This window comes from Macrotis lagotis, chromosome 6 (genome assembly GCF_037893015.1).
Source record: "Macrotis lagotis isolate mMagLag1 chromosome 6, bilby.v1.9.chrom.fasta, whole genome shotgun sequence".
Taxonomy (NCBI): Eukaryota; Metazoa; Chordata; class Mammalia; order Peramelemorphia; family Peramelidae; genus Macrotis; species Macrotis lagotis.
In genome coordinates this window covers 27,569,326-27,581,649 of record NC_133663.1, presented here as the reverse complement: position 1 = coordinate 27,581,649, position 12,324 = coordinate 27,569,326, and the positions used below count along the sequence as shown (strand labels likewise).

At 37.7% G+C, this 12,324-nt stretch overlaps 1 protein-coding gene across 1 annotated transcript in view; it reads left to right on the top strand.

The window, feature by feature from the left end:
• Positions 1-12,324, top strand: part of WDR49 (WD repeat domain 49) — a 231,006-nt gene that overhangs the window by 74,181 nt on the left and 144,501 nt on the right. The window contains exon 8 of the mRNA XM_074192518.1: positions 2,647-2,762. Within this exon, the coding sequence (XP_074048619.1) occupies positions 2,647-2,762 (116 nt within the window). The remainder of the gene's footprint in view (positions 1-2,646; positions 2,763-12,324) is intronic.

Genomic DNA, 12,324 nt, shown 5'->3' with positions numbered 1-12,324 from the left:
GTGTGAGAGAGAGAGAGAGAGAGAGAGAGAGAGAGAGAGAGAGAGAGAGAGAGAGAGTGTGTATGAATGCTTGCTAGAGGAAAGATGTGATCAGGTGACACAAACTTATTAATAAAAAGCTTTAGTAACAAAATCTGTCAAGAAAATAGCTCTTGGGGGGTGGCTAGGTGTCGCAGTGGATAGAGCACCGGCCCTGGCGTCAGGAGTACCTGGGTTCCAATCCGGTCTCAGACACTTAATAATTACCTAGCTGTATGGCCTTGGGCAAGCCACTTAACCTCATTTGCCTTGCAAAAAAGAACCCTAAAAAAAGAAAATAGCTCTTGGGCGACTAGGTGGCACAGTGGATAGAGCACCAGCCCTGGAGTCAGGAGTAGCTGGTTTCCAATCCGGCCCCAGACACTTAATAATTACCTAGCTGTGTGGCCTTGGGCAAGTCACTAAACTCCATTGCCTTACCCCCCCAAAAATAGCTCTTGAGTGAACAATTCATGCTAAGACATTCTTGAATGAATGGATGACAAATGTAGATAAAAGACTAAGTTCACAAAGGAGCTGCCTGCCCAATGACCAGGGCTGCATTTATCTTTCAACCCATAAAATGGAGACAGAGAAAAGGGGATTTTTGCTACTTCAAAACAATGACAGTCTTGATTTCGACACTGAATATATGACTAATTCTGAAATGTCAATGACTGGTCCCTGGATCCTTTCTAAGTTATTTTTGGTTACATCTAGGTTTATTTTATTTCTCTTTATTATCATCATACACTGGCACCTAGAGATGGGTTAGACTTTCCATATTGCCACATGGCATGACTTTCATAACCTAATACAAGTTACGTGATTATTGATTTATTTGGGGGCATACCAGTTGTTTTTTTTACTATTACAATACACATATGAAACACTGGGAATTTCTTTGGTTGGAAGGACATAGTCATGCTTTTCTCAGAATAGGAAACTTCTAATGTGTAAACTCTGATTACTGATTCAAGATTGGTAACTCATCAGTAACATAGTTGTAGAGAATTATATAGGGTTTTTGAGAAGTTAAATAATCTGTCTTAGATCACAGATTTCACATTTGAACCCAGTTGCCCTGATGCCAAATTCAGTATCTTTCCTTTCCAACCTTATTGTATATTAGCCTCCATCCCAAATACAGTGATCTAACAAATATGACTTTCTCTCTGTTCCTTACACAGTATACTTCATTTCCCCTCTCTGTTCCTCTGTATTAACTGTCCAGTCTGCCTGGAATGTTCTCTCTCCTCATATTTGCTCATAGTCTTCTCTTCCCTTAATAAACAGCATCAACATTTTCATGAAACCTCTCCATTGCTTCCAATTGCCAATTCCCTTCCTACAAATTATTTGATATTTAACTGCCTTGCATATATTTGGATTTATTCAATTTATATTAATATTTTACATATATATGCTCACACATATATCTTAGCTGTCTTTCTCCATTAGAATATAAACTTCCTGTTGTTTTCATTGTATCCCCAGCTTCCAGCATGATGCCTGGAACATAGAAAGATTGATTAATTCTCTTTCCATTCTCAGAGATACATCTTTCTTGTAAGAAAGAATAAAATAAAAGAGTTCAATAAAACTAATATTTCATTCTATCAGTCAAAACAGACAGTAGCTATAGTTTCTACACCTAATAGTCTCCAATGTCTGCAAGCAAGGGAGTGAGGCACATTTTCTTACCTTTTCTTCTAGACCTAACACCATAATTCCTCCTTACCCCTTGGTTTTGTTACTATTCTTTCCACTTACTTATTGTGCTCAGTGTATGTATTATTTTTCTTTTTGGGGGCGGTCCTTAATTTAATTAATTTATTTTTTTGAATTTTACAATTTTTCCCCCTAATCTTGCTTCCCTCCCCCCAACCCACAGAAGGCAGTCTAGTAGTCTTTATATTGTTTCCATGGCAATGTATTATTATTTTTTTTTGCAAGAGAAACGGGGTTAAGTGGCTTGCCCAAGGCCACACAGCTAGGTAATTATTAAGTGTCTGAGACCGGATCTGAACCCCGGTACTCCTGACTCCAGGGCCGGTGCTTTATCCATTACTCTACCTAGCTGCCCTGCAATGTATTATTTTCTTGATGCTCTTGCTTTCCTTTGCACCTGTTAATACAAATCTTCTCATATTTTTCTATGGTATTCCTATTCATGATTTCTTATGGCAAAAAAATTATTTACCACAATTTGATAATCATTCCTTAACTGAGGCATGTCCTCCAGGTAAATGCATCCCTGTTGCACATTCTGATAGTTTTGGTTCTCAAAAAGTGACTCAATCAAAAATAAAAATGCTCAGTCATATAATTTCTATGTTACTAGTCTAGCTGATCTTGAGCTACAGACTGACTCATCAATATTTAATTGCCCTAAATGCATTTGAACCAGTTCATTATAATATATATTACTAATAGTTGCCATATAATTTGTAATCACAAATATTTTAAAAGGGAGCATATTCTCTTCAATAAATAAATAAATATCTTCACTACTTTTAAATTCTATTCTCAGAAGCAAACCAGAAGCTCTTTTTACAATGGTAAAAGGACTTTTTCAAAAGTATAATTTCTTTTCTTGTTCTAAAGGTAATTTTTTTTTCTTTAAAGATTTGGGATTTCAATGGACATTGTCATCATACCCTGAATGTGGGTCAAGATCGAGCTGTGGATATTTCTCAGATCCTCGTCCTAAAGAAGACTATACTAGTGGTAGGCTGGGAGAGGTATGTCCTTGAATGTCTTGTAGCAAAAGACTGGGAAGGAGGTGAAGAAAATGTTTGCATGTTGTGTTTCCAAATCTAAAAACAGGAGGGAACATGGAAATGTTGACTCCCTCTGGGTCATTCATTTGCTGGTGACCTAATTGAGGGGAATTCTCAGTAGGAGTTGACTGCTTATCAGCTGAATGACAGAGCAAAGAATCATAGGACTTAGAAGGACACGGCGAAGCCATCTGGTACCTATTTCTGGCTTGGGTGATTTGCTCCCAAAGAACATTAATGTCTGAACCAAAAGTTTCCCATCTTTTAAAAATATTCTCCCGAGGGGGTTCTTTTGTTTCTTCCCTTAGTCTCACCTTCCAGGGCTTCATGATTCTTAGTCAAAAACTTTTAATACTTTTCTTCAATTCCTCTAGTTATAATTTGAGCCTTTTCTTTGTACAAAATACAACAAGCAGACAAACAGCTAGAAAAATGCGTTGGAATATTTTTCATTTGGACACATAGAGGCGGCCTTGACAAAGCACTTGCTGTTTTCATGGAAATGTTACTCAACTTTAAGCCCAAGCAAAAATCTATTTCTTTCTTTTCTCTGAAGAACTGAGGGGTGCAACAGACCCTTCTAAGGCATCACTCACACAAGGAAAATTAAAGGGGCCTGAAATACGGTATCCTGGAAATTTAGCAGCACAGAAAATACTGCTCTAATAGGTAATTAGCTAGCAGTAATTCACTGTCGAATTATCATTTTAATGGCTTGAGAGCTGTATGGGATAAACTGGTTTTTTTCCCCTCTTCATCAGATTCTATGCTCAGACAACTAGCTGTGCCATTTGGGTGGTTTTTATTAATCATAGAAAAGACCTTTAATCCAAGCACTAATGCATATAGACACATTAGCAGATGGAGCATATGGCCCATCATCTTTTTTTTTTTCTATAGAAATTTTGTTTGGTAGAAGGAAGAGCACAGACCAAACCGTTCTACATAATATTATGACATAATTCTTCCATATATGCCTTACAAAATTAGGCTGCTCCCTGTCCATGGGAGCAATCATTGGGATTCGTAGTTAATTCAGCAATCTGATTCCTAATCATCTCTGTCCTAGGCACAGAGACTGACCAAGGTGAAATCTATGGGTTTGGCAGCATATCTTAATCACAGAGCCTAGATAGCACTCTGCCCCTGACCTCTTCTGGTTGGATGACCATGAGTGAATAAAGTATAACTTCTTGGTGACCCAGACAACTTTCTAAAATTTTAAGTTTTAAATCTTGATATATATGAGTGGAGGAAATTCTGGTGTGTGAATTCTCTATAGTGAAAAAATCATCATTTGAAATTTTTCTTTGTCAAAAAACATACACATATACACAAATGCAAAAAAACCAGATAAATAGCTAGAAAAGTATGTTGGAATATTTTCAGTTTGTTACAGAGTGGTAGCCTTAGCAAAGCACTTATTGCTTTTACCCCCTACTCCCGAACCATGGTAAGATGACATGATTTTTCTTCAATGGCCAACTGGGACGAATATTCATTTTTTGTTTATTTTTGATTTTTGCACAACAATGTTAAGTGAGTTGCCGAAGATCACACATTTAGGTAATTATTAAATGTTTGAGGTTAAATTTGAACTCAGGTCCTCTTGAATCCAGGGCCGGTGCTCTATCTACTGCACTGACTAGCTGCCCTGACCAATGTTCCTTCGGATATTTTTGGTTTATTCTTCTTCCACTGAAAAAGATGAAAGCTCCTTTCAGAGTCAACCCCAGTGCTTACTGCAGTGCCCAGCACATAATGTGAATACTTAGTTTTTATTTTTCATTAAAAAAGAAATAGCCCATGCATAGGAGCAATGATACAATTGGAATAGTCTCATTTTTAAAGAAAGCAATTTTTAAAATTGGAAACTGAAAGTCACAGAGGACCATTTTGTCCAAAAATCCAATCATTTTGTCCAGATATCTAAAGATCAGTAGTTTGACTTTCTCACTTATCATTTAGATGGTTAGATGTCATATGCTCATGTATGTAATGTTCCATTGTCCAATGGTGTTCCTTTGCACATGCTGTTTTTATGCTGGGGATGCCATTGCTCTTGTTTTCTATGTCTTGGAAAGCTCCCTTTAAGTACCACCTCCTATAGAAGACCTTTCCAGAACCTTACCAGTTCCCGCCTTCCTTATTATTTCCTTTGAATATATTTTGTATCTGTTTATCTGTATACGTGTTTTCCCTAAGGAGAATGTAAACCCCATGAAGACAGAGATAATTTTGCTTTTTATCCCCAGAGCCCAGAAAAATAACATAAAGCATAGTTAGTAAATGTTTAATGAATTGGTTTGTATTGAAATAAAAAAAAGGCCTTTGGAAAGAAACTTTGAGAATGTTGGAACAGAAATGGGAGAATTTCATTCATTTTTCTAGTTGTGGTCCTCTGAAAGAACACTGGGAGTTAAGGGGGATGGTTTGAGATGAAACAAATGAAGACTCTTAATCTGTTTAAGCAGAATTCAGGACTGACAAATTTGTCACTCCTGGAGACCTATTAGTTCTAATTGGAAAAAAGCAGCATAACCCACCATGAAAGTTTGTTCCTTTCAACTATAATGAAAAGATCAATAAATTGTTGCTTATATTGTTTATTCATATTTCCAAGGATTTATGAATTATATTTCCTGAGAAAGAGGCATTAAATTGGAACATATTTTATGATGTCTAAGATTGGATCTCTTTTATTGGAAGAATGTAGAAGAGTGGCTAAAAAAAGGCATCATTAGCTCTGTTTGGGAAAGGGGAGGCAGGATATCATTTATAAGCTACAAATATCCAGTTGGGGCATAAACAACTCAGATCACTCCCCTGAAAAGCTTAGGAATTTGAGAAAAGTAACCTGAGGACCATGAATGAAACTTCATCAAACCCAAGGGAAGCCTTTGTCATTATTATGACAGTCCATGAACTTTTGTCAACATGTTCCAGTGAGTTTGATCTTTCCATTGATCATTAAGGAGTCACTGCTAACTGCTTGCAAGTAGTAAGGATCATTTGATTAGATTGCACAATTCTGTCAAACTATAGAACCAGATTGTGTCCCTGGGTAGACACAGACTGAAAATGTTCATTGTTTTGGACTTAAAAGTCATATTCTAAATTTTTTTGATTGTAAATATATATGTGCAATGGTAAAGGTTAAAAGTAAAGGATGTCTGGCTCCCCAAGAACATTACTTGCAAAAAGAGGCACTGACATGGTGGTACTTTGAGCAATCCAAAAAATATCTCTTGTTATTGAAAAGGAAAAATGGAGGCAGCTGGGTGGCGCATTGGATAGAGTACCTCACTGGCCTCAAATACTTAGTTACCTAACCATGTGGCCTTGGGCAAGTCACTTAACATCATTTCCTTGCCAAAAAAAAAAAAAGAGAAGGAAATCTACTGAGTGCTGAAACCACAATCTAGCTTCTAGGATGTGTCCTGGTTCAAGATCCCAATACAGAACTGGAGGCATGGCTTTAGAGCTGAAAGGTTCTTTAGGGGCCATTTAGCCCAACGCCTTCTTAAGACTCAGAGAGATAATATCTTGACCAGGGTTTTACAACTATTAAATTTCTCACAAGACATTTGAACCAAGATCTTCCTAACGCCTAGAACACATTTCTGACAGGATCTAAATAGTGTTAAGACAAATAGATTGATTTTTTTTTTAGGTTTTTGCAAGGCAAACGGGGTTAAGTGGCTTGCCCAAGGCCACACAGCTAGGTAATTATTAAGTGTCTGAGACCGGATTTGAACCCAGGTACTCCTGACTCCAGGACCGGTGCTTTATCCACTGCACCACCTAGCTGCCCCAGACAAATAGATTGATGAAGAATCAGCCAGCACAACCAATGAGTCTAGCCAAGGCCTCTATGCCATCTATACCACTCTGCTTCAGACTCCCATTAGCTTTCTTCTGGATTATTGCTATAACCTCCTAATTGTATTCCTTTCCTCAAGTTTCTCCCATTCAAGTCCATCCTCCAGTTAGCTCCCAACATGATTTCCCCAAGACACAGGTTTGACATATTAGTTCTTTATTCAAAGAACTCCAGTGACCCGATGACTCTCCAATGTTCTTTGCTTGTGTCCTATTCTTTGGGACCCCTTAGATGTTTTTTTTGGTAGAAATACTGGAATGATCTGCCATTTCTTTCTCCAGCTCATTTGACAGATAAGGAAACAGTTAAGGGTGATGTGATATACTGAGGGTCACACAGCTAGTGTCTGATCCTGGATTTGAACTCAGGTTCTCATGACTCCAGATTGGACACTCATTCACTGTACCCTTTAACTGCCCTTTGCTAAGGCAACTAGAGGACAAAATACAAGGTCTACTAGTTTATGTTAAAAGTTGTTTGTAACTGGATTCTAACTTAACTTTTCCGTACTTTCCTTCACTTGCGCTAGTTTAACTCGTCTTTTATCTTACAGACTACTCCAGGCAAGTAGGTGGTGCAGTGGATAGAGCAGTGGCCTTGGAATCAAGAGGATGGGAGTTCAAACCCAGCCTCAGACACTTGATATTTATTAGCTGTGTGACCCTGGGCAAGTCACTTAACCCTAATGGCCTCATATCTATAGCCATCGCTATTCATCCTGATTCCTACCTGGCCACTGGATCCAGATGGCTCTGGAGGAGAATGTGAGACCGGTGACTTAGCATACCATCCCTCATTCAAATCCAGTTTTTCTGTTTGGCAGGGCATCACCTCCTTGATGTCATGCCAGAGTCTAGAAATGTTTTCCTCTTAACTCCAGGAAATATTCCTCCTTGACTTCTTTATCTTGGAATCCCAAAGTTCCTTCAAAACTCAGCTCAAGGGCTACCTCTACATCCCATTGGTTTTGTGTCCTGATCTCTTTGGCCGTCTGGTGAAGTCTTTTCTCAGAATAATGTATATAAAATGGGCAAATGAAATACGAAGAAATGGAAAGGAAACCAACTACGTTGAAACGCAGTTATCAAAATATAAAAACAGCAACAGTTGCAGCAACAATGAAGACAGCACCAATAAACTGCCATTGATAGATACCAGGCTAAGGACTTCTGAATCAAAAGAATCTTGCATGAAGATTTTTTTCTGATTCTCCTAGCCCCTCTTGCTTTACCTCCAAATTATTTGTATTTTTTCCACAATAAGTCCCAGTTCAAACCTCACTTGGCCATTGTTGGGCCCTGATGATTCACATTGGGAGTAAATAGCAATTGTTTTTGTTTAGGTTGGAAACCCTAAACATCTTTCCTTTCCAAAATGATTTTGTTTTAAACTAGATTAAACAAACTATTCTTTGCCTTATTTCTTACCTGGTTTTAATAACTGAATGGTTTTGCCTCAGTCAATTGAGACCTGAAATGACTTTTGATTTTTTTTTTAGGTTTTTTCCAAGGCAAATGGGATTAAGTGGCTTGCCCAATGCCATGCAGCTAGGTAATTACTAAGTGTCTGAGGCCTGATTTGAACTCCTGACTCCAGGGCCGGTGCTCTATCCACTGCACTGCCTAGCGGCCCCCAAGACTTTAGATTAAAAAGGCTAAGGGTATCCAGGTGCCCTCCAGTCATCTTGATCCATATCTGGCACAGATAACTCCAAAGGAGAGAGTGAGACTGGTAGATTGCTCTTAAATCCAATTTACTTGCAAGTCAGGGCATCACCATCCTAATGTCATGGTCCTCTTTCACAATTAAGGACAAGAAATGTGTCTTCCCATACTTTGCCTTGGTACCATGAGTGTAGGGACTAGTTCATGTTTGTCTTAGATACCAGGGCCCAGCAGGGTGTCTGAGAACTAAAGGAAAACTTGTTGATTAATTGACATACACTCTCTATTAATTGACATACACACTCTAATGCCATTGGTGTGATCATGGGCAAATCATTTAAAGTCTTTTAATGTTGGTTTCCTTAGCCATAAACTGGAGAAATGTCTACCATTGTTGCTATTGTTGCTGTTCTTATCCAACCCTTATTCTTTTTTGTTTTTTGTTTTTTGCAAGGCAATGGGGTTAAGTGGCTTGCCCAAGGTCACACAGCTAGGTCATTATGAAGTCTGGGACCACATTTGAACTCAAGTCCTCCTGACTCCAGGGCTGGTGCTCAATTCCTTGTGTCACTTAGCTGCCCCCGATTCTTATTCTTGAAGACCATGATAGCAAGGAGGTGATGCCATGACATGCAAGTAAGTTAGACTGATGTGAGGGAAGATTGTACAAAGACACCAGCCTCAGTTTGGGATCCAGTGACCAGATGTAGAACAGGAAGGCTGGAGATGGCCATGGATGCAATGGGAAATTTTGACTTTTTTACATCTAGGTCTTTCCCAAGATACAGTTTGACTGAAGCAAGACCCATTCTGTTATTAAGGTTAGGTAAGAAAGAGAATGGCCAAGAATGACCACTTCCAAAAAAGAAGAAGAGAAAAATAATGTTGAGCGGGTAAGATTCTCAGGAAATCTTAAGTCATTAAGATGGATGAGAAAGAAAAAGTGCCGTCAAAAGCCTCCCTTTCTCCTCTGGAGCCATCTGAGGCTAGTGGCTTGATATAGATCAGGTCAACTGGAGATGATCCTCTCCTTCCTTCAAGGTTATCAAAAAGAGGAAATGAGATAACATCTATAGAAAAACTTTGCAAACCTTGAAATGTTCTATCCAGTACATAGCAGCATTATTATTTATCTGTATAAATGGCCTCAGTCTCTATGTCTCTCTCTTTTTTATAATTTCCCTCCTGGGGTCCTTTACTACTCATCCAGATTTAAACCCAACCCTGTAGTAGTTTTAAGATTCCTAAATAAAACTATATAAAGATATCTGTATCAATATCTATATGATATCTAATCTATATAGATTAGATATCATTATATATATATATCTATAAATGATAAATAAAAGTCAAAAGATCCTGAGACCTTCCTGTGATATGTAGTCAAACCTAAAATAATCCCTAGCGATGCAGCAGTTAGCATGACTTCTTGCTCACAGTAGGTGTTCAATAAAGCTTTGTAGAATAAATTTGGCAAGTCAATTTTTGAAAGTGACCTAAGTTTGAGGATTTGATAGGGCCATCATAGACTAGAATGTTCTTTGCGGTCATCTCATTATGGAATCATAATTTTCTCTAACTCAAAAAGTTTAACTTTTTAGTAACAATAAGAATCCACTGACATTTTTTGTGTTTATTGCCAATTCTAGAATATTTGCACAGGGGACCATAAAGAAGAAAGTATATTTGAAATTCATAAATAATCCCACTCCTAAACCAAATTTCAGCTATTAGTTTCATTCTAATCCAATAAAATTTAAAAGAATTCAAAAGAATATGACAGTTATTTATTAAAAAGTTCCTACTATGTATGAGAAACTATCCTGGGGGGGTAGAAATATAAGGAACAATGATGACAACAAAACAACTCTGTCTTTAAGAGGTTTACATGAATAACAATTTTAATATTAATTTTTCTTTTGTTCCCCCTGTGAAGAACCAGATCCATTTTCTCTCTCCTTGCTTCTTGTCTTTTCAGAGTCAAATTTTAACAAAATAAAAATGAGAAATAAGAAAGGAGCAGACAAATCTTGGGTCCTAGATTCAACACACATTGAGTCCTGATTATCTCCCTCCTCTGGGATTACTAATGTTCTCTCTGTCTTCACTTTACTCACTCTTTACTTTTCTGAAATTGAATCCTTCAGCAGAAAGTAAACTCCTGGAGGGCAGGAACTATTTTTTTCTTAATTTTATAAATATTTTATTTTTTTCCAATTCCATATAATGGTAGTTTCTACCAATCTTTTTTTTTTTTTTTTTTTTTTTAGGTTTTTGGAAGGCTTAAGGGTTAAGTGACCTGCCCCAGGCCACACAGCTAGGTAATTATTAAGTGTCTGAGCTCCGATTTGAACTCTGGTCCTCCTGACTCTAGGGCTGGTGCTCTATCCACTGCATCACCTAGCTGCCCCTCTACCAATATTTTTTTGCAAGATTTTGAATTTACAATTTTTTCCTCGCTCCCTTTCCTCCCCCTCCCCCCTCCCCCATCCCCCCCAATTTTATGATATGCTTAGATCAAAATTGAATGTATTGAGAGAAGAAAGATATCCATAAGGGAGAAAGAAAACATTAGCTATAGCAAAATTATATAATATATGACAATTTTTAAAAATTGAAGATAATAATCTTTGGTCTTCATTAAACTCCACAGACCCTTCTCTGGCTACAGATGGCATTCTCCATCACAGTTCTCCTAAAATTGTCCCTTATTATTGCATTGTTGGAGTGAGCAAGTCCGTCGAGAGCATCACCCCCATGTTGCTAAGATGTTCTTCTGGTTCTGCTCATCTCATTAAGCATTAATTCATGCAAGTCTTTTTAAATCCAGTCTCTCATGATTTCTTAAAGAACAATGGTGGGCAGGAACTATTCTTACTCTCATCTACTTATCTCCACTGTCTAGCTCAGATTGAATTGAAAAATCACGGCTTAGGAATTTCTTTAATGACAATTTCTTCCTGAGCACAGTTAGCAGGAATCATGTTTTTCTAAATGGAGTATCTAACTCTTTCACAAGAAGCTCATTTGGCTTTCATATGAAGGGAACAAGTCATTTAAATTCAGAATTATTGAAAAAATGGATCATCAAAGCAGGGGGTTGATAGTATTGAAGAACCTCCCAAGAAGTAAAATATAGTTTAATTTGGAATAATCATGTAATGAGGGCATTCACTAGAGACCCCACCAGGACAAAGGCCAAGACCCATCAACCTTGGAAAAGGAGACCCTGGCTCTTTTTTTTTTCTTAGGGTACACTTGCCTTAAATTATCTAGATTATTTTCTCACTCAACATTTCCACTAACTCTGCCCTGCATAGTGAGTGAAGATATGTGCTTTGAAAATGCTGTTTTAAAATAGAAAGTATGGTATGGATTTTTAGGTTATTTCAAGATAACTGTCATTTCTTTGGGAAGGTTTTCAGATTGGGTATTAAGGGAAAAAGTGACAGCTAATTAGTTTCTCAGTACTTTGACACTCAAGGTCAAATATCAGAAGGGATACTTTGCACATAGTCTGCAAAATTCTTTACAGATTTGGGTGAGGGGAGGACCATTTTTAATATTCTAAGTTAGTGATCAGCATTTCAGCAAGTGGGGAAAATTCAGCACTGGCTTCTGGAGAGAGGGATCAGGTAAAAAGGGGGATTGATAAAGTGATTCTTTTTTTTCTAAAGTTTTTGCAAGGCAAATGGGGTTAAGTGGCTTGCCCAAGGCCACACAGCTAGGTAATTATTAAGTGTCTGAGGTCGAATTTGAACTCAGGTACTCCTTACTCTATATGCACTGTGCCACCTAGACACCCCTGATAAGGCAATTGATTCTAAAGAGAATATCTCTAAACCAACTTCAGCTATTCAATTCGATAAGAATTTTTAAGTGGGGCAGCTAAATGGTGGGATGGAGAGCATTAGGTCCAGAGTCAAGAAGACTCATCTTACTGAGTCAAAATCTGATCCCAAATCTGCTTATCACC